We start from the raw sequence: 24,368 nt of genomic DNA, 5'->3' as shown, positions 1-24,368 counted from the left end.
GGAGGACTGAGCTGGTAAGCACCTAGACGTTTAACACTTGGGTTAATTTGAGAGGATATCAATGATCACAAAAAGGAAAGAATTCAAGCTAAAATTTGATTCAAAGATCTTGTCTTCCTAATGAGATCATCAATGTATTAAAAAAAATAAAAATAAAGAAAGCATGGAATTGACATGATTGCGGAGATATATATAAGAGGGTTAAGCCAAGAACTTTGTGTCATATAAGTTGGAGACAACAAATTTTATGAAGTGAAAGCAGTTGTAATAATTTTTGGAATGATGGGTTGGGAAGTTCCAAAAATAGGGTTGAGGAAAGGTCCTTGGACTCCTCAAGAAGATAAGCTGCTTACTGAATATGTTAACATGCATGGAGAAGGAAGATGGAGTTCAGTAGCTAGGTCTTCAGGTATATTTTACTTACTATATATATATATAATTTCCTTAACTAAATTAAATGAAGATTATGGGGTTACTTTTTGCTTTCTTTAAAGGTTTGAATAGGAGTGGGAAGAGTTGCAGGCTTAGGTGGGTGAATTATCTAAGGCCAGGTCTTAAAAGAGGTCAAATAACACCTCAAGAGGAAGGCATCATTATTGAATTGCATGCACTTTGGGGTAACAAGTAAACAATGCTGCTTTTTATTTCTTCTCTAATTTTCCTTCATTTGATGTGTACTTTCTAAAAATATATTATCATTTTGATGTTTAATTTGTATGTGAAAAAAAAAAACAGATGGTCCACAATTGCTAGGTACTTGCCGGGGAGAACAGATAATGAGATCAAGAACTATTGGAGAACCCATTATAAGAAGAAGGAAAAATCAACTCTGAAGCAACAAAAAAGAAAAGCTGAAATTCTGAAGCTAAAACAACAGCAGCAGCAGGAAAAACCAGATAAAGATGAAGGTGAAGATGGCAAAGTAAATAGTGAAGCAGTAGAGATCACTAATCATCAATCAGAAGGGAAACAGCAGATGGTTTTTATGTACCCTAGTTCAGAGGATCAGTGCTTGGCTATGATGTCTCAAGAGCCTGCTAATGCTGCTTCTTGGATAGATCAGTATCTTGTAGATGAAGGGTTATGGAGTGGATTGTGGAACCTAGATGATGACCACCACCAGCCTGGTAATTGCTGCAACAAGATCGCCATGCAAAGCCAAGCAGATACAGCTTATAATAATTCTTTTGGAGGGGATGCAAGCAACGTGTACTATGGAGGGTACATTTTCTAGGGAACCTTAATTCACTTTAGGGTTGTATTCTCCAGGAACTTGTTAATCTGGTTCATTAATTAATTACTAGTTAAAAGTTTAACTAAATTAGTACTTGGTTTAGAATTGTGATAATGTGCAACAATGTCTGCATAAGCATTATGAAATTTATTTATAACCTTAATTCTCTCCCTCCCTTAATTTTGCTGAAACTTTTTAATAATATTTTTTGGGAAATTTCTTCTCTTTATCCTACATTATTGGTGTGCTTTATAGGTTAAAGACAACTTTATACAACAATCAATAAGAACACATTAGCATCCCAGCTAAAATTAAAAAGAAAAAAAGAACATAATTTATCTTAAATAATAAATCAGGGTTTTTTTTTTCAATGTTGCTAATATTTAATTTTAAAAATTCAAGACACTACAAATAATGGCATAAGATTCCAAAACAAGAAGCATGTATGTAATTAGTAGGGTGTTTTTGTTTTAATTAAAAAAAATTAGATCCCAGGTGAGAGTTGACAATGATTTTTTTATTGTCATTCATTATGATTTCTCTTTGCACAAACTAATCATTTAATGTTATTTATTTAATTTTCTCAATTTATCCTTTAGCTCTTTGGACTTTGAATATTTTTGCAAAGTAAGTCTTACGAATTATGTTATTTCTGGAATCGGGTCCCTCCATTATGAACGTACCCAATTATTTTTCAATGGGAAATTATGCAAACTAGAATTTTACAAATTCAATATAAAGTTAAATATACATCTTTTCAATAGTTCACATTTTAACATTATAGTAAAATAGGTTTTTAGTGGCCTTTTTTTGACTTATAAGCGCTGCAAAAAACGTTGCTATAGATAACGCCGCTAAATTTTGTGGCGTTTATGTGAGAAAATGCCGTTATAGAACATGACATTTAGCGACGGTTCTCATAAAAACACTGCTAAAGGTCATGTTCTTTGGCAACGTTTGTGGGAAAGCGCTACTAACTTTAGCAGATTTTACCAAACCATTTTAATTCATATAGAACCCGAATTGTCAACATAATTTCCTGTAACATCAAATCCAACCAAAAACTTCAAACCTAAATGATACTATCATGAAAGAAATATGTATATAATTTAAATTAATAAATGAAATAATAAAATATATTATATTCAAAAGTTATATTGTTAAAATATTCTCACAATAAGAAAACAAAAGTCTAAGATGGCAGATTCTATAACTGCTAAAACATCTTCATCAAATTCTGAACCTGTAGCTGGAGTTTGTCATATTTTCTTGTTGCCTCTGCTTCCCTTGCTGTTGCCTTCGCTTTAAGTTGAAGCTAGAGTTCATCATATTTTCTTTGAGCCTCCGCTTCTCTCGATGTCGCCTTCGCTTTAAGTTGAGCAATTTGCTCAACTGTGTTCGCTTGCATTTGAACCATTTGGTCTCTTAACATCTGAACTTCAGCTTGAGCCTAATTCCCCAAAGGCATGTATTGTTGCGAGCTGGATCTAAAATATTGGGTCCGGTTAACAAAAGATCCTTGAAATCGAACCTGATCATACTTTTCATGACCTAAAACTTCAGTAATAATTCGGTTATCAATGTCATCCAGATTAACAGAAATATCACTTGAAGCAATCATTTCATACTCTGCCCTTTTATCCTTTTTCCTAATAAATCAATCAAGGAGTTAGAAACAAAATATATAATCAAACAAATGCAACATAACTTGGCATTATTTGCATTACAAATGACTAATTAAACCATTATAATTAAACATGATAAATATTTAAAATAATTCAAATTTTATTAAGTAAATATACCATAATTTCTGCAACTTCAGTAGTCATAGGAGATTCATCTTTCTTTCAATGGGTAATATAAAAAAGCTGAAGGCGTCCAACTTTTTGACCAGATGACAGTTCTTACAATATAGTAGGAAAAATATTATTTAGTAGAAAGGAATTAATATTTGACACAATTAATAAATTTAAAATACCTCGTCATCAGCTACACAAGCAAAACTTTTCGACCCAGCTGTGTGCGTGAATTTTGTTTTTGCCTACTTGTAGTTCCAACTCGCTCGCTATCCTACATTATGAAATTATTATTATGTATATAGTAAATACTATAAACTAAAATAATTATAAGAATTTGGAAGTACGTAATACCTAAAATAATTATAAGAATTTGGAAGTACGTAATACCTCTCATTTCTTTGAATTCCAAAATCTAACTGCATCTTTCCATTGGTATCTCAGCATTCTCGATGGGACATTTCGCAATTTCTCTTCGAAGCTTATATTTTTCTTAATATATTACTTCTTTAAAGTACTTTTATGGTCTCTCTATTTATTTCCTAATGCCTTCTTCACATAATTATCCGAGACCTCTAAAGCAAATCTCTCCTGTAAATAACACGAGTTTAGAAAGTAAATATAAATGAAACTTAAACCAAAGTATTATAAATTACATTCACATTATTACCTTAATATTATCGAGAGCTTGATTTTTGTTACTATCAGGCATATGATGCCATGACTCGTAGTTGATTGGCAACAGATTGTAATTTCGTGCTATAATGCCTAAGTATCCTGCTAAAAGTCAAGCTTTTGATCCAATAGGCTGACCATGACTAGGGGCGAAGCTAGAAATTTTTTTTAGGGGGGGCCGGATGAAATTTTATTTTTCTATAGTTTATCTCTTTATAATTTGTAAAGGATTAAATCAAATTTTTACAATTTTAGGGGGGCCAAAGTGCAATTTTACCTTTACTAATTTAAAATTTTTAAAAATTTCAAGGGCCTAAATATAATTTTACATTTTAGGGGGCCAGGGCCCATGCCAGCCCCCCTGGCTACGCCCCTGACCATGATTGTTTCTAGATACTTTGATACACTTGATAAAATTTAGATCTTATAAATCTTTTAATAGCGTACGTCCTCGAGTTTTGCGCCTCCCACCACTTTTAGCTATAAAAATGGTATATGATAATATAAGAATTTGAAACAAAAATCAATAATAAAAGTCAACATACATGTAAATTAAAGTTAACATTACTTTGAATTTTCGCAGGTTCGTTAGCTGTATTCAGAACATTCGAAGATCCAATAGCAGTCTATTGTTTACTGTTTGTTTCTTCTGAATTTGGAGGATTTTGAATAATACTTAGATCTCGCAATCTTCTTCTAAGCGTTTTATCTACAATACACATAAAATAGTTGAAATATTAGTAACTAATTACAACAATATTAGTAATATAAAATAGTTGAAATATTTAACAAGATCAAGATTTAAATTATAATATACATATAATTAAAAACTCATAAAATCTTACTATATCATAATTAGTAAATATCTTCATCCACATCCTAGCTAACCCATTGAAATTGTGTACTAGTATTAGGGATAGTTTCATTTAAATTTTGTTCTGGAAAAGGCAAAGTTTCTAATCTTTCGTTGATGTCATATCTACTTCCATTGCCCATGTCAAATAAGTCTCTAGGGGTGTTACGGAGTATAACGTACCAACCTCACCAGTTGGATCTTTCGAGTAGAAAACCTTTTTGACTTGAGAAGAAAATACATACGGCTCGTCTATCAATTGTTGTCTAGTGTGGAGAAGTTCACCATTGTAAAACCAAATTGATATTTTTTAATTCCGTGAGCAGTACTAACAATAGCCCAATCACATCGAAATAAGACAACCTTCCGTTTTCCATCCAACTCAATAATGTCCGTAAGAAGTCCAAAATACTCCATATTTCCCTCAATAGGATTATTGTCCCTAGCACTAGCATAACTTGTAATTGAAGAATTAACATCTATTCCACAATGTTGAGTCCTCCTCAATCTTTTGCGACATTTTGTATGAAACTTGAATCCATTAATGAGGAAGGCAGTATATCTTTTTACTACTCTATTCAGACCTTGGGAAAGCTATTTAACTTCTTCATTGACATCTTTTCACTCCAAACCTATTGAATTAAAAGTAAATTGATTAGTTATAAATGTTATACGAAAATATTATTATTTTTCAATGAAAGCTTCAGTTGCAAATGTTTGCCCTAACCATTTATGAAAAGATTCTGTGAATAACTTATGAATATCTGGATGTTGTAATCTTCGTAAGTGTGAACTAGATCTCAAGACTTGTTTGTACTCACTATGTTAAAAAGTAGAATACTTGGGTAGAAGATAAACAAATGAAAAAGATAAATTTTTATCAAATTCAAAAACTTACTTGCGTAATGGTTTAATTGAATCGTGGTGAAAAAGAACATATCGATGAGCTTGTACCCAAGATCTATCATCTAAGTGTGCAATTTCAACTTTACCGATTGGTTGTCCATAACTTCGGAATAGATAAGTTTCAACTAAGTTATGATTAGTGAGCCCAGCATTTCTACTTGGTCTATTCAGTCTTATTTCAACATCTTCTAAATATCTAGAGTAGAAAGTCATACTCTCCTCTGCCAGGTAACCTTCAGCAATTGATCCTTCTGGATAACCCTTATTACGACAATAAGACTTTAATTTTCATAGGAACCTAAGCACGATATAAAACATTATCAAAAGTTTTAATTAAAGGTATATTCATGAATGAATGAAAGCTTTGCAAATAAATTAGCACCATTCTATAGGATACGTCCACCGATAGAAAATCGGTCCACCAAGTTTTGCTTCATGAGGGAGATGGATTAGCAAGTGCACCATAATAGTGAATAACGAATGTGGAAAGATCTTCTTCAAGTTGCATAAATTCAAGGCAGCTCGATCTTGTACTTTCTCAAGTTCTTCAACAATCAAAACTTTTCCACAAATAGCTTTCATTATGTTGGATAGTTCAATTATACAAGATGTCACCTTTGTTGACATACAACATCGTAAAGCAACTGACAGTAAATCTTATATCAAGATGTGATAATCTGTTATTTTAGGGAATATAGTCTTCGATCTTTAAGACTCACACATCGAGATAGATTTGATGCATATGCATCTGGGACCTTTATATCCTTCAACACCATGTAGAACACTTTTTTTTCTTTCTTCGACATTGCAAAAATAGAAGGTGACAACCGAGATTTTTTATTCGGAAGTAATTGGGGATGAAGATCACGTCGAATTCCCATGAACTAGATCAAGTCAACTCTGAAGATTGTCTTTCAATTTTTTATTGACATTCAGAATTGTCCCAATGATGTTTATGCAAACATTCTTTTCAATATGCATGACATCAAGATTGTATCACAAAATGTGATGCTCCCAATAAGGTAACTAAAAAAATACTTCTTTTTTTCCACAAGTTCGCCTCATTAAGATCATCATTTTCATCTGATTCATCATCACTCTACCGGTCAACATCGCCAATAGATGTCTTCCTCGGTCTTTGCTTTGTTTGCGTGTTGGGTGGTTGATTCATCTTCCCATAATTGAAGTTGTTATCTTTTAACATGAAAAAGATTTCAGATCCAATGGTTTGCTTAGGAGCTTCTCTGAATTCTTCAGTACCATCAAATAGAGTCATCTGAAATTTAAATATATGATTTCCATCTAACCACCGAAAATGCCCCATATAAGAGACTTTCTACCCATTATATAACCACTCCGAACATGTTTGCGCCTCACAAAAAGGACAAGCATAACGTCTTTTGGTACTCCAACCAGATAAATTGACATAAGCTAGGAAATCATTAATAGTCCACAACAAAGCTGCACGTAAATAAAAGTTTTCATTTCTCAAGACATCATATGTTTCAACTCCCGCCCATAACTGTTTCAACTCTTCAATAAGTGGCTGCATATAAATGTTAATATCATTCCCGGGACCTTTCTCTCCAGGGATAATTATAGATAATATAAAAGAATATTGTTTCATGCAAATCCATAGAGGCAAATTGTAAGGAACAAATACTACAGGTCAAGTACTGTATGAAGTACTCATGATTTTAAAAGGATTAAATCCATATATGCTAGCCCAAGCCTCACATTCTGAGTATCACTTGCAAAGCTTGGAAATTTACTGTCAAATGATTTTCAAGCTAAAGAATCTGTAGGATACCTTAATATCCAACATCGGTTCGTTGATCATGATGGCACCTCATAGACTTGGTTGTCTTTGACGATATGAAAAGCCTTTGAAGCCTTGGTATTAGTGGAAAATATTGCAAAATCTTTACTGGCTTCTTTCTTGACTGTGCCTCACCTTCATCCTCATTCACATCTTCTACATTCCTATTCATCCAACCAGCTTTACTGCAAACATGACAAGACTGTTGATTTTTTTGATCACCCCAATACAATATGCAGTCATTTGGGCAACTATGAATTTTGTCGTACCCAAGGCCTAAATCTTTTATCAGTTTCTTCATATCTTTGCATGAATGAGAGATTTTTGCAAATAGAAACATATCTCTCAAAAACTTTAACAGTAGCATAAAAGAGTTTCTAGTTCACCCTCCCAAACATTTTAAGTGAAAAAGATGAATGCAGGATGACAGTTTTGAAAATTTCGATCCCTCATAAAGTTCTTCATTCATTTCATTAAGTAACTTGTAAAACTTTGCTACTTCTCCATTTAGTTCTTCATGAGGTGCACTTCTTCCCATTTCGGTAAAAACATTTCAACCAATATCACAATCATTTGATGCAATAATTTTAGGTGGAAACAATTGCAAACCATGGTTGTGCATATTAAATGCATCCCGAAACATACCTTCCATGTCATCTTCTCTAACAAATTAATGGTAAGCATTATGAGGATAAGCCAGATTAATTGTTGAAGAGGTTCTACGAGTTATACACTCTCTATAGAAAATCCATTTTTTATACCTCCGAATAAATCCATCAACAATTAGATGTTCGTAGACAACTTCACGGATATGTCAATTGATGTTGCCACACTTCTTACACGGGTAAAAAATCATATTCTTTTGGCTTGCATTTTGAAATGCAAAATTTAGAAAAGTTTGTACTGCATTTCGATATTCGTTGCTTACCCTTGACAAATCCATCCAACTCTTATCCATTTCGTTCTTGAAGTCTAAAATTGACAATAAATCACGGTTACTTAGGTGTTCTAAATAGATTTAATTCATGTTTATAATATGCTTACTTAAGTTTTCTAAATATATATAAGTCAAATTTAAGGCTGTAAATAAATAGTTTATGAGTTGGATCTTTGTTTATTTATATTCGTCTGTTAAGTTAAATAAATCAACATTAATAAAAATTTAAAATTTATTCATTAAAATTAACCTAATATAATTGAAACATATCCAAACTAATTATCTTCATACTAGTTTAAAACTGGTTTAGTAAATCATTTAAAACCAACTAATGTTTAATTATATAATTAATACTATTATTGTTTATGTGTTTCTTTTATTTATTTATAATCTGTTTATTACTATTTATGTTTGTTTATTTATCTATTTAAAAAATAAGAAACGTGTTACTTATATAATTAAATGAATACATTTAACCTAAAATAGTAATATCACAATGAGATATGTGTTGAAATATGTATATATTTTAAATTTATTTAGGTAGATAAATCTTATTTAGGTAGATAAGTTTTATTCATATTCTAGGAATTTTTTATTTTATCTTTTAGTAGTTTATTAGAATAAGGGAACTATTTTCCCAATTAGGATTAGTACTCTTTTCTCTATTTAAGTTCAATTTTTCAGTTAATAATATAGAACAGTTTTATTAAAAGCTCTCTTGAAAACTTTCATGGCATCTGAGCTAGGTTAAAATCTCTAGTAACATCATGGTTAAAACAGCCTTCACTGGAGATAAGAAAAAACTTTGGTGCAATCACTGTAAAAAATATTGGCACACTCGAAAAACGTGTTGGAAGCTCCATGGGAAACCGACAAATGGAAGGAAAAAGAGTGGCAATGGTCGTGGTTCACAATCAGGGGATAGCAGAGCTTTCCAAACAACTAATGGAAATTATAAGGGCCAAAGTTCTCTGGAAGGGTCTCCATACACTAAGGAACAATTAGAGCATTTACACAAGTTTTTTCAATCACCACAATTTCGGATGAATTCTTCAATTCCTAACTCATCCAATAATCCTTCTTCCTCTTTTGCCCAATCAGGTACTAATTTTTCTGTTTTTTTCAGTGTCAAGCCTTGTAAAACAAACACATGGATCGTTGATTCTGGAGCTAGTGATTACATGACTAATAGTCATTTTCTTTTTTCAAATTACACACCTTGCGCAGGAAACAAAAAGATCAAAGTAGTAGATGGGTCCTTCTCGGCAATAGCCGGGAAAGGCACTGTTAAAATTTCATCTTCCTTGGTTTTACATGATGTTTTACATGTGCCAAATCTAGCTTGTAATCTCATATCGGTTAGTAAATTATCTCAGTCCTCAAATTGTCATGTTATATTTGACTTATCTATGTGTAAGTTTCAGGACATGGTCTCGGGGAGGATGATTGGCAATGCTAAAGAATTTGGTGGAATTTACTTTCTTGAAGATGACCATCTAAGTTAACCAACAACTACTTTATGTTTAAATTCTGTTTCTGATAAGGTTATGATTTGACATTATAGGCTTGGACATCCTAATTTTTACTATTTAAGATATTTGTTACCTAATCCATTTAAAAATAAAAGTCCTTCTTCATATCATTGTGAATTTTGTGAATTGGCTAAACATCATCGGTCATTCTTTCCACATCAAAAATATAAAGCCTCCAAACCTTTTTCGTTAATTCATGGTGATGTTTGGGGACCTTCAAGAGTCTCGACCTTTTTAGGAAAACGTTGGTTTGTCACTTTTATTGATGATCATACTCGACTTTGTTGGGTGTTTTTATTAAAAGATAAGTCTGAAGTTAAAAATGTGTTTCAGTTCTTTTATACTATGGTGAAAATACAATTTGGTGTGAAAATAGAAGTATTTCGGACTGACAATGGTGGGTAATTTTTTAGCGACCAATTAGCTGTTTTCTTAACCAAACATGGAATAGTCCACCAAAGTTCTTGTACAAATACACCACAACAAAATAGGATTGCAGAAAGAAAAAACCGACATCTTTTGGAAGTAACTAGAGCCTTGATGTTCACTAGTCAGGTACCACGTTATCTTTGGGGCGAAGACTTGTTAATAGCTACATATCTTATTAATAGAATGCCCAATAAAATTCTAAACTATAGAACTCCTTTTCGTCTCTTTAAAGATAAATTTCCTAACTCTAAATTGATCATAGATTTATCCCTCCAAGTTTTTGGGTGTAGTGTTTTTGTTCATCTTCACAACCAAGGTAAACTAGATCCTAGAGCAAAAAAATGTGTCTTTGTTGGTTATGCTTCTAATAAAAAGGGTTACAAATGTTATGATCCAATTAATAGGAAGATTATTGTTACCATGGATGTCACATTTATTGAAATACAATCTTATTTTGATTCTAATCTTCAGGGAGGGAATTAGATTAAGGAAGATTATATAATTGATAAAGAAAAGATTAAAAATATACAACATAGGGATTCTAATAATGGGGAAGGCAAATTTATAATTAACACAGAAATTAATGATGTTAATGTTAATGAAAATGAGGATGAAGGTGTAGAGTCTAATCATGAGAATAAAAAACAAACAAAGGAGTTAATTGTTTACTCAGGAAGAAATCGAAATCAAGAAAGTGGAATCCACCAGATTCATCACCAAGAATCCGACCCGCAAGATCCTGTCAAAAGTCCAGGTAAAACTCATAATCCAATCAACGAATTTTCTGATTTAGATATTCCAATTGCCAAAAGAAAAGGTGTTAGAAATATTGTCAAATATCCCATGTCTAACTTTGTATCCTATAAATCCTTGTCTTCGACATTCTCAACCTTTGTTTCGTGTCTCGATACTATACAAATACCCAAAAATGTGAAAGATGCTTTACAGGTTCCTGAGTGGAAGGAGGCGATTTTAGAGGAGATGCATGCTCTTGAAAAAACAGGTACATGGGTAACAATGGAATTACCTGTAGGGAAAAAAACAGTGGGCTGTAAATGGGTGTTCACAACCAAATTCAAACCAAATGGATCTTTAGATAGATACAAAGCCCGGTTGGTGGCTAAAGGGTACATTCAAACATACGGGATAAATTATCTTGAAACGTTTTCTCCAGTGGCCAAATTAAATTCTGTTAGAGTTCTTTTATCAATTGTTGTTAATCTTGATTGGTCTTTACAGTAGTTAGATGTGAAGAATGCTTTCCTAAATGGAAAACTTGAAGAAGAAGTTTACATGGATCCTCCTCCAGGTTTTGAAGAAAAAATTGGAACTTGAGTATGTAAACTCAAGAAATCTTTGTATAGTCTGAAGCAGTCTCCTCGAGCTTGGTTTGAACGATTCACTCAAGTTGTTAAAAAACAAGGTTACTCACAAGGGCAAGCTGATCACACAATGTTCTATCGACATTCACAAAAAGGTAGAATAGTAGTTATTATAGTTTATGTCGATGAGATCATTCTTACAGGAGATGATGTGGATGAAATAAGGCGTCTCAACGAGCATCTAGCATTGGAGTTTGAGATTAAAGACTTGGGTCCTTTGAGATACTTTCTTGGAATGGAAGTTGCTCGATCAAAGAAGGGTCTTGTAGTCTCTCAGAAAAAATATGTGATTGATCTTTTAAAAGAGGCTGGGATGAGTGGTTGCCGCCCAGCTGACACACCAATTGATCCAAATGTAAAATTCGGAAATAAAGAAGGTCGATTAGTTGATAAAGGGCAGTACCAAAGATTAGTTGGTAAGTTAATTTACTTATCACATACAAGGCCAGACATAGCTTTTGCAGTGAGCTTAGTGAGTCAATTTATGCACTCCCCAATGGAGGAACATGAAGAAGCAGTGTTTTGAATTCTAAGATACTTGAAGAGTTCACCGATAAAGGGCTTATTCTTCAAGAAATCCGAACAAAGAGGAATTGAAGCTTATACAGATACAGATTGGGCAGGCTCAATAACAGATAGAAAATCTACATCAGGATACTGTACATTTGTTTGGGGAAACCTTGTGACTTGGCGAAGCAAAAAACAAAGTGTTGTAGCAAGAAGTAGTGTAGAGGCTGAGTTTAGATCAATGGCTCAAGGAATTCGTGAAATGATGTGGTTAAAAAGAATTATGGAAGAGCTGAGGAAACCAATAACTTCACTAATGAAGTTGTACTGTGATAACAAAGCTGCCATTAGTATTGCTCACAACCCAGTCCAACATGACAGAACTAAACATGTTGAGATTGATAGACACTTTATTAAGGAGAAGATTGAAGAAGGCCAAGTGTGCATGCCGTTTGTTCCTTCAAAACAACAGATTGCTGACATACTCACCAAAGGACTCTCTAAGACAAACTTTGATTTTCTTGTAAGCAAGTTGGGCATGATTGATATATATGCACCAACTTGAGGGAGGGTGTTGAAATATGTATATATTTTAAATTTATTTAGGTAGATAAATCTTATTTAGGTAGATAAGTTTTATTCATATTCTAGGAATTTTTTTATTTTATCTTTTAGTAGTTTATTAGAATAAGGGAACTATTTTCTTTTATATTTTAGTAGTTTATTAGAATAAGGGAACTATTTTCCAATTAGGATTAGTACTCTTTTTTTATTTAAGTTCAATTCTTCAGTTAATAATATAAAACAGTTTTATTAAAAGCTCTCTTGAAAACTTTCAATATGTAAGATATTTTGCCTTAATTCAAATCACTAACATGGATTTATCTTAAAAAAATGTTGTATTAAGTTAAAACATGTAAGTAATACGAGGTACTTACAAATTTAGTCAAGGAGAGCTTAAAAGGGAGTTGTTTGATTAGGCAATTCAAATAAGCCTATCAAATACTTCTTCTATAGGAATTCAATTCATTGTTTCAATAAAAAAATAATAAATAAATGATAAGATAAATATGGGCTTCATTTCCCTTTACAAGTATGTCAGTTGGGCTTACAAATATGGGCTCCATAATTCTCCCATAATTAAGTTTTAGCCTTAATTAAATAAATCTCACAATGATAGAAAAATAGAAAAAAGCAAGGCAACCATAAACTAAATAAAGAAAATACTTAAAATCTTTCTCCTATGTTAAATAATAAAATATTAAAGAATGTTTTTAATTAATCAAAATTTATATAAATTTAAAATATTTTAAAATTTATATAAATATCTTTTCTCTCATTTCTAAAATTTAAATTTGGAACATTTCAAATGTAACAACTAACTAATTTATCATTTGTATTTTAATTATTTTAATTTCATTTTCATATATATATATACGAACTAAATTAATCGGTTGAATCATAAATGAAAAGTTCAACCGATGAGAATTGAAAAACTAGTTATAACAAAAACTTTGATTATTTCACTAAATTTTAGTTATTTATCTTTGAGTTATTTTGTAACTATAATTTTATTTATAAGAAATTCTTATGAAATTTGTAATTATTATTAAAATTTGAAACATTTTAAATGGTTGAATAAGAAATATTTAATTGGTCAAATATTTTGACAGGAAATCATGGTAGAACACCAAATTAATCACAATTAAAATGATTTGGATGTGATGAAAAATATGATTGGTGATTGACATCTTCTTAACTCAATATAGTATCCAAGTAATGAACTTAATCTTGACCAGACCTAGGATTTTAAGCAACCCCAAATGATTAAAAGCTAGGTTTGACATTTCAAAATCTGAAAAAGAGCATCCAATTTACCTGCCACACCAACAATATGAATTTTAAAAAATGTAATAAATTTTAATGAAATTCACAGTCCTCCAACTGCAAATCTAAAATTGGAGAATATTCAAACCTCTTCTAAATTATTGTAATAGCAAAGGAATATCTCACATGATAAAAATGTTAGTTTAAAACTATTAATTATATTTATTGGACAGCACAAGGAAAAATTGGTCCATAACATGTGTATCTAGAAATCATATGCTTAAGGCTGGAATCATTCAATGAAACAAAATGAAGAAGTTAACTGCTTCTTTTATATATGTGCTTGGCAAACTATTTGAAATATTTATGTAAAGTAACAATAAGTTTTTCAAATTTTGGCTACTCAAAATAACAAAATAAGTGCAGACTTCACTGGCATACTTCACTAAACCAGCAAACAGTGTAAAAAAGGATAATCAACATCAATGTAATCTTCACCCCCATTCAGTCACTAAGTCACTGTTTTTCCCCTCATCCAAAGAAACCCAAATTTCCTTACTGTCATTTTGTCAAACATTTCACATGCATAACCCAGAACCCGCAAAAATATGCAATTTCGTTTGTCTATTCAACAATAACTGCAGTGATTTGCTTAAAGCTCATACCTTCAAATAAAGTAACTAATTTTGTTTTTTTTTTTATAAAAAAAACCATGAAACAAGAATTAAGAACTAAGACAGATTTTAAAAAATCATTTACGAAATTTAACAATCTAATAACATTATCTGAAATTTAAAAAAAAAAAGATATAAAGAAAATTGAATGAAGTGAAAAATTACCAGAATTTTTTGGTTTTGGCGAAGAGAACGACAAAGAGAAATTTTTGGTTGTTGTTTCTGGTGAAGAATTTATACGGAAGAGAAAGGTTCAAGATTTGAAAGATGACAAAATAAATTAACAAACAAACAAAATGAAAAACTTAAAAACTTACACGGCGATGCAGCTGAGGACCGTCGACGGCAATGCAGTAGAGGATTGTCGACGGCGATGCATCAAACATTGGGGAAAAAAAGAGGGGATTTGGGGAAAAAAGTTGGGGATTTTGGGGAGGGGAAAAGAAATTGGGGAAGAAATAAAGGGTTTTGGGAAAAAAAACTTAGGGATTTTGAGGAAAATTGATTTAGGGAAAAATTAAAGGAATTTCGGGGCTAACAAAACGACACTGTTTCAGTCAACTTTAATAAATAGTCGCGGTGTTTTAAATGCCTCTATTGCTTAACGTTTGTGACGTTTGTGAGTAAACGCCGCTATAGTTCTAACTTTTTGCAGCATTCATGAGAAAACGCCGCTATTGCTTTACCTTTTGCGGTGTTTTTCTCATAAATGCTGCTATTGCTTTACTTATTACGGAATTTTTTAGTTAGCGCCACTAATGTATAACCTTTGCAGCGTTTTCAGTCCAAACGCCATTAAAAAGCCGCCAAATGCTTAATTTCCTGTAGTGTAATAATTAGGTTGAAATCATGTTAATATAATTCTTTTTTTCAATTCTATATAAAAAAATCGTTTAAAATTAAATAAAAATGTTAAAATATTAATTGAATAGTTTTAAAACTAATGGATATAAAATGAATTATTCTTTCAACCTATTGTTTTAAAAAAATTAATTTTTTTTCTAAGCAAATAGTTGAATTTCTTACGTAGATTTTTTTTAAAATATTTATTATAGGCAAAATAGGGCCTATAGGCTGTTTTTTTAATTTAGGTTTACGCTGGTTTTAAATTTAATTAGGGATATAGGCCGAATTTGCTAGAAAGCGCCGCCAGCTAGATGCGCTTTCCAATTCTCTCTTCCAAGGTTAGGGTTTTTATTTTATTAGGATTAGGATTTTTATTAGAGTTTAAGGTTTTAAGGGTTATGGGTATTTTTAAAGTTTTCAGGGTTTTCAACTGAAATGGCAAAAATTCTTATGTAGTTTTGAGAGGTCGGGGATGTTATAACGTGTCTCAGGGCATATACATTTCATATGTCATAGCGGGATAGGACCATGACTCTAGAAACCCATCGTGGGGAAATTTAGTTTCAGGGTAATAATGCTTAATACAATTAAGGGTCGAATTCAACGTAAAAGTGCCAATCGGTAGCCATGATGCAATCACATTATTTTTTAAATAAAAGTTTAGTTATTTTTCAAGTCATCCTCATCTATAATTAGGATAATTATTTTGGAATAATCAAAATACTTCAATGCTTATTGAGCTATTTTTAAAATTTAAATTATTATAATATAATATAATTTTTTAATCATTGTAAATAATATATAAACAAAATTGACATCCATTAAAATCAAGTTTTTTTTTATAAAATTTTAAAAAACATAGATTGCAATCTGTAACAACAGGTTATTGAAAGTTAAAACGAAAATTTTAATTGACCCCACCACCCACAAGTGTCAAGGTTGTCTTAAAAACACTAAACAATTCCTAATTTTAAACCTATAAATAGGTCATGTAACGCCTTCAACTTGATCCGATTTGCCAAATCCGAATATTGGGTGTTACAACTTTATTATAGACTTACTCAAAAACAAAATGTACTAATTTTCAACATTTACATCTTATTTAAGAATGTTGTTCCAACTAACTTACAACTGGGTTTGCCGTAGATAATTAAACCATTGTACAGGACTTCAAATGACAAGGACTTACAAGCAAATATCACAACTTAATTACATTGTTCTATTTGTTTTAATCCTTTAGTGATAATACTGACTACAATTGTGCTACCAACACGTTCTGTATGCATAATAGTTCGTCCCGCCACCTCTGGCGTAGCCTTGGCATCATCTCTCTTGGCGTAAATCCAATTAGCTTTCTTGTAACACAATACACAAAGGTAACTTCATGAGAACTTAGTGAGTTGAACTCCATTTACCTGTGTTGACTCAACTCAATGCATCTAGGAATTTCATTATCATCTCATTGATCTTTATTCTCTAAATTGACTTTGGTGAGTACCTATCTTCTTCATATCATAGATGCCATACCTTGCTTTGTGAACATTCCTATCCCTTGGCATCTTCAGTACATTGCTTACGTTCTTCAACCAGCCTTTTTGTGATTCCCTTAATTTTTCCCATTCTAGAGTCCATCCCTATAAAACACTGTTGATCGAGTTGTTTTTCTAATCTACTTAGTTCGTACTATGGATTTGCCACATCCCTGGTGCATTCCATTTTCTCTATACATATCTTAAGACTATGTAGGATACGCTACAACATTTCTTACAAAATTGTTTCTCTCAATGTTCACCATACGTATCATTCCTTCAGAGTTCGCCATATGTACTACCCTTTCAGTGTTCTCCATATGCTGTATTCTTTTAGAGTTCTCCATATGCACTATTCTTGTAAACTTATCCACATATATCATTTCTTTGGGGTTTCTCATACTTACCATTCTTCTTTTTCAAGGTCCGTCACAAAAGCATTTCCTTCAAATGTTTGCCACAAGGGCATTCTCTTAGAATGAGCCATGAAAACGTTCCTTTCCATAGATCGCCACAAAGGCTTCCATTTCATAAATTGCCACAAAGTCTTCCATTTCATATATTGCCACAACAGCTTCCATTTTTTCAGCGTGTTCACAATAGGGATTTGCTTAGACTCATATTACGTGAGGTTTTCCCCTCATTGTCTTGGGTCACGTAGAGAACTTCATTAGATAATAATCTTCCTTTAGTTCTTTCCATATGATGCCATAACCCACCAGTTATGGTCTTATACAATATGGTGCCTGTAACACCCCTAGCCCGTATCCATAGCCAGATTAGGGCTACGGAGTATTACCAGAAGACAACATTATACAACTAAAAATTTACTACCACAAACAAATCACAACATAAATCATAGCAATATCATCCAAAATCATACATACGGTCCCTTTTATGAGCCATTGAATCCCTAAAAAGACATTAGAAATGAATTAGGATTAAATCAGAAACTTATGGAATTTTTTGGAAAAAGATAAAATTTTTCAAACTGCAGGGGTCACACGGCCGTGTGAAAAAGATATGCCTGTGTATTAGGCCGTGTGGACATTTGAAGTAGGGACACACGGCTATGTCCCAACCTAAGTCCGTGGCTGTGTAACTCTCTGACCTGGGTCATATGGCCAAGCCACACGCCCATGTGCCAGATTGTGTACTCTTTGAAAAGGCCTCACACGCCCGTGTGCTAGGCCATGTAACAGCTTGACTTGTAACTTTCTTAAAGCTATAGGGAACACACGGCTGTGTCACACATGGTTGAGACACACGCCCGTGTCTGTGGCCGTGTGGATGAAAAATAGGCCATTTCCAAGCCATTTTTCTCACATAAAATCTAGCCACTTGCACAAACCAATTGCACCTATACTCATGCACTCAAAAACACACCTAATATATGCATATACAAACTTAAATATTATAAATAAAAAAAAAACCATTCAACCAATATGCCAATACGACACCTCAATCTCAACAATTAAACTTGACTAAACACCTATCAAATTCATTCATGATACAATCAACCAATGGAACACTTTAATGCCACATTATGTAATTAGTAGGGTGTTTTTGTTTTAATTAAAAAAGATTAGATCCCTGGTAAGAGTTGACAGTGATTTCTTTTTCGTCATTCATTATGATTTCTCTTTGCAGAAACTAATCATTTAATGTTATTTATTTAATTTTCTCAATTTAACCTATAGCTCTTTGGACTTAGAACATTTTTGCAAAGTAAGTTTTATAAATTATGTTATTTCTAGAATCGGGTCCCTCCATTATGAACGTACCCAATCATTTTTTCAATCGGAAATTATACAAACTAGAATTTCACAAATTCAATCTAAAATTAAATTTACATCTTCTCAATAGTTCACATCTTAATAATTAGGTTGAAATCATGTTAATATAATTTTTTTCAATTTTATATAAATAAATAGTTTAAAATTAAATAAAATGTTGATTTTTTAATTGAATAGTTTTAAAACTAATGGATTTAAAATGAATTATTCTTTAAACACATTGTTTTAAAAAATTGATTTTTTCTGAGCAAATAGTTGAATTTCTTACTTAGATATTTTTTTAAATATTTATTATAGAAAAATAAGGTCTATAGGTTTTTTTTTAAATTTAGGTTTTATGCCAGTTTTAAATTTAATTAGGGATATAAGCCGGTTTTGTTGGAAAGCATAGTCAGCTAGGCGCGCTTTCCAGAAATCTCATACAGCTAGACGTGCTTTTCAGTTCTCTCTCCTAGGGTTAGAGTTTTTATTTTATTAGGTTTTAGGGTTTTAAAAGTTTTGAATATTTTTAAAGTGTTCAGGGTTTTTGACTAAAAAGACAGAAATTCTTAGGTAGTTTTGAGAGGTTGGGGATATGATAATGTACCTCAGGACACATACGTTTCATATGTCATGGCGGGATAGGGCCATGACCCTAGAAACCCATCATGAGGAAATTCGATTTCGGGGTAATAATGCTTGATACAATCAGGAGTCGAATTCAACGTGAAAGTCCCACTCGGTGGTCGTGATGCGGTCATGTCATTTTTTAAATAAAAGTTTAGTTATTTTCAAGTCATCCCTATCTGTAATTAGGATGATTATTTTGGAATAATGAAAATACTTCAACGCTTATCGAGCTCTTTTTAAAATTTAAATTATTATAATATAATATAATATTTTAACCATTGTAGATAATATTAAAACAAAATTGACTTCCATTAATGTCGAGTTTTTTTATAAAATTTTAAGAAACATAGATTGCAATTTGTAACTGATTATTAAAAGGGAAAATGAAAATTTTAATTGACCCTACCACCCATAAGTGTCAAGGTTATCTTAAAAACACTGACCAAATCCTAATTTTAAAACCTATAGTTAGGTCATGTAGCACCCTCAACCTGATCCGATTCGACGGATAAGAATCTGGGGTGTTACAACTCAATTATAGACTTACTCAAAAACAAAACGTACTAATTTTCAACATTTACATCTTATTTAAGAATGTTGTTCCAATTGACTTACAACTAGGTGTACTACAGATAATTAAAACCATTGTACAAGACTTCAAATGACAAGGACTTACAAGAAAATATTATAAATTACTTACATTTTTCTATTTGTTTTGATCCTTTAGTGATAATACTGACTATTGTAACGCGTAAGTTTGTGCAAGTGTACACAGTCGTTATCAAGTAATAAGTAAGTATCGAGTTATTGTCTCCACAGGGATTGTATTTGTGCTAAGTCACCTAATTTGTAAAATCATATTAACAATTTGGTAAATAAAAACACAATATAGTTAAGAAGTGATGATTAAAATATATTAAACTAAATGCAATGATCCCTAATGCAAATTATCCTAAGTATGCAAACTATATGAATGAAATAGATTTTAGCAAAATTAAACACAATTTGCAACAATTATAACATAAATAAACTAGTACAATTACTTAATTAAATTCAAGTTATTATCAACATGCTTAATAACATTTGGAAAAATATTCCATGACAACTCGATCTTTTATGAGTTTGGAAACCACATTAGGTCCTTTCGGAATCCTTTACTTAGTAAATACACATTTTACTGATCCTTATTTACTAAGAGTTTCTTAGTATTCATGTGAGGTAATAGGGACGTGTTAGGTTTGAAACAATTTAATCACACAAATCTAAAAACTATGCAGATAACAGAGCTTGGTTAGAGATGTTATGCAACCTGCAATTTAATCGGGTTAGGATCTAAATTGAGCATGCACATTTCAATTATGTTTCCACTAGTCGTCGTCTGGTTAGGATTGCTCAGCTAATTCAGGTGCATTTCAGTCACGTATGAACGAAATACAGACTTGATTTTAATTGAAAACATGATCGATTGAGGCACAAACATTATAAGCATGAATCAAATAAATATTATTTAATCAAAGCAATCATCTTAGCTTAAATAAAATTAAGCTAACATTGTTGTAAAAAAGAACAAAGAGCACATAGCAAACATTTTTAGATTAAATTAAAGAAAGGAAAAATTAAACCTAAATCAAAGTGACAGTCACCCAGGACTCTGACTGACTAGGCTCCTTCGCTTCTTTGTTGATGGCTCTCCAAGGTGGCCGACCAAGGGCTCTTTAAGAGGCTTAATTGCTAAAATCTCTATGAAGAGACGATGCTGGGTGTGGGGAATGGAAAAGGCTAAGAGAATTTGGAGAGAAGAGAGAATGATGAATGATGAAGGAAAGAATGGGTCATATTTATAAGTGAAGAGAGGTGGGTAGTTTGCTAAAAATAGCTAGGTTTAGTTTCTTTAAATCTCTTCCTTGGATGGCCGGCCACAATTTGTGGAATTTGAGCTGATTTTTGCTTGATTTTTAAGCAAATTAAATGCCATAATAGCTTAGGACTGAGACTCGGTCAATCGTAAATCTTTGGGCAAATCTTTAATTTCTTCAACAATGCAATGAGCTTATGTAATTAAACCAAAAAGTGGCTTAAAAGAACAGCCATGTGTAGCCGAATTTGGGTTGACTTGGTCTTCAATTTGGACGGTTTTGTAATCCAACAAAGCTATCAGACCTATCCAAAATAAACTAATAAGTTAAAGGACCAAAGAATAAAATTTAAACAATTTTAATTAATTAAAACCCAAATTATTAATGAAATATTTTAAAATGAATTATTAAATATAATTTTATATTTTATTATTTAATTTAATCATGCATGACCCATCTTATGTCTTAAAAATATAATATGCTCAAATCAATATAAAATATGCCATTTTATGCATGAAAACTATATAATAAAGCATAAAATCACATTTTAATAATTTTTATGTCCTAATTTCATATTTTCACATATTTCATTAATTTATTAAACAATTACTTAGCTTTAACAACGAATTTAAGTAAAAAGGTGATAAATTACATAGGAAAAATCCTATATATTTTTCAGTTTACGTACCCGCAAACTTAAATCATTGCTCGTCCTAAGTAATGTTTATGCACAGCAAAAGGTCTTGCTAAGGAAAAAATTACTAATTGTCTGAGCAGCATCAATCTTTGTCCCATAATCATGCATTAATAACTTCATGCTCATCGATCTTTTTTATTAACAAGTAATTCATATACAAACATTTTGAGAATTTTATACTAAGTTTCAAAATATGCCAACATGAATCATAGCCACAGATAACATTCTTCATTCAACATAATTTCTTATCAATCAAGCAAACAATCATAAGGCTTATTTATGATCTTCATATGTTGAACTTAGGACTTCCTCTCCACTAATGTAGGTGATGTAATCATCAAATCAATAGGTCTTTTATAAGGTTGTAATGGGGCTCGGTTAAAGGTAGGATTTTAAGAGATGGGACATTTCGATTTTAAAAATCTTAACCTTTAACTTTGTCTTGGTTTTCTCAAAATACAACCTTTTTCTTTAAGTGAACCTTTGGAACACCCCCAAACTTATTTTGAACTCAAGCTCATATATTTTTCCTTTTTGGAGTCTGAACAAACTTTTCTTCGCTTTTTTTTTTTAGCATGAGCACATACATCTTTCTAAAAATTTCCTCAATTGTTGATTACCAAGAAAACTTTAATTAAGATGGGTGCAAATGATTAGGATAACTTAAAAAAATGGTAATTGGCTTATAATGTAGGTTCATTGCAATAAACAGGCCTTTAAGCTCAAAATTACAGTTTCAAGGGTTTAATATCATAGGGTTGGCTTGAAAAGGCTCAAATGATCCAAAGAAATAGTGCCTATATCATTTTAGATTTTTATGTCCCCTAGGATTTTGCCTCAAGAAAGTTACTAAGTCAATTCTAAAGATATAAACCTTCATGCATTTCTAATCTCAAAAGAAACTAAGTTTTCATGGCAAACATTATTAAGGCTAAGATCATACAAGCACTCCATTCTTCATGATAACATACTTTCATTCAGATAAAATCATCATTCATACTTGCATACAAACTATCTCATTAACAAAAAAAGTCTCTAAACATTCATTTATGAAAACATACTTATGAAAGAAATGATTGAAACATACTTGAAAATTTAAAAATTTGAGCAATTTATTTGCCTTACCTCCCATTTAAAAAGAAGTAATGTCCTCATTGCAAGAACAAAGTAATGTATGAAAACTGAACACCAGGTAGGGTTGTAAAGAAAGAGAGGTGAGTCATTAAGACTACTTAAATACCAAGTCTTTTCTAATAACCCAATCCTAGATATGTTCATTCCCATTACCACATCACTTAGTCTTTTTCTTTCTAAAGAAGTGTTAAGTTTATTCATGCTTGCTATGATTTATTCAGTAGAAATTAAATCCTAATTACGAAAGAAATAAATTCCTAAGACCTAAAAATAATTAAATAAATAACAAGATAAGAATCCCTCCTTTTATTTTTCTAAATCATTCGTCTTATGTTCTTTAGCTCCATCTCCGCTTGCATCATCAATATCTTCCGTCCATGTCTCAAAGATAGCATCTGCAGGAACAAAAGTATTAGAGATATTCTTAAAAGAATTTCAAATTCAGTCATCTCTAATTTTTGTATATTTCCAGTAAGTTTGTTGTTGATTGTGCATGAACTTGCACATATCCATCAAAATTGACAACTCCTATTTCCTTGAGGCACTTGCAGAAGTTGGCATAGGAGTTGTAGGTTTAGGTTTAACACTTATCCTGACTAGTTCTTCTTTTGGCTCAACCCTTGGTTTCAGGGTTCTCAGATCCTTCAATTGGTTTAGGACTATTCTGTTCCTTATCAGATTCTTCCTCTTTAGTGTTTGTAACTGAATTAACTTCAGTCTCAGTTCCATCTGTTGACTCCTCGGTATCTGGCTCAGTTGGCTTTTCTTGCTCGCGTTGCTAATATTTCAAGATCATAATTTGTAATGAATCCTTGAATATATAACCCCTTCAGATTTGATTGTGTTTTAACACGGGCCCTTAAGCAAAGTGAAGTGATTAATGATGTGAAATAAGTACTTCTTGCCTTCTTTTTAGCACAATCATGAATCTCCTTGAGATCAATTTTCCCAACATTAATGGACTTTTCTGTCAAGATTGCATATAATAAAAGCATTTGTTCCATCGAGATGGTGGAACTATGTGAGATAGGCATAAAACTGTAGCGAACGAAATAAAACCATACCTTTGCTACTGGTTTTAAGTATTCCCTTCGAAAAGAATGGCTCCCATACTTTCTTATAATCCATTAGGATCCCGGATTTGTCACAACTATAACAACCCGATTTTTGGCCTAGTCAGAATAGTGGTTTTAGAACCACTAACCCGAGGTCAGAGAAATTATTTTAATATCATTTTATGTGTTGTATCATGATTAAATGAGTGCATGAAAATTTTGGTTAATCAATTTTAGCGATTGTGAGCTTAATTGCGAAAAATGACTAAATCACA

At 31.8% G+C, this 24,368-nt stretch overlaps 1 protein-coding gene across 1 annotated transcript; it reads left to right on the top strand.

The window, feature by feature from the left end:
- The first annotated feature begins 260 nt into the window (after positions 1-260).
- Positions 261-1,366, top strand: LOC107918912 (MYB-like transcription factor EOBI). Its single transcript, XM_041116933.1, has 2 exons — positions 261-624; positions 736-1,366. Exons 1-2 carry the CDS (start codon positions 458-460, stop codon positions 1,232-1,234), a joined length of 666 nt encoding a protein of 221 aa, XP_040972867.1. The 5' UTR covers positions 261-457; the 3' UTR covers positions 1,235-1,366.
- The last annotated feature ends 23,002 nt before the right edge of the window (positions 1,367-24,368 follow it).

This window comes from Gossypium hirsutum, chromosome A07 (assembly GCF_007990345.1).
Source record: "Gossypium hirsutum isolate 1008001.06 chromosome A07, Gossypium_hirsutum_v2.1, whole genome shotgun sequence".
In the NCBI taxonomy this organism is placed as follows: domain Eukaryota; kingdom Viridiplantae; phylum Streptophyta; class Magnoliopsida; order Malvales; family Malvaceae; genus Gossypium; species Gossypium hirsutum.
The sequence above is the reverse complement of the archived record's forward strand: the minus strand, read 5'-3'. Positions and strand labels throughout refer to the sequence as shown.

Excerpts from the sequence above, each read along its gene's own strand:
- LOC107918912 (XM_041116933.1), top strand. The coding sequence starts at position 458 with ATGAAGATTATGGGGTTACTTTTTGCTTTCTTTAAAGGTTTGAATAGG. Across the intron at positions 625-735 it reads CATGCACTTTGGGGTAACAA|ATGGTCCACAATTGCTAGGT; the intron begins GTAAACAATGCT and ends AAAAAAAAACAG.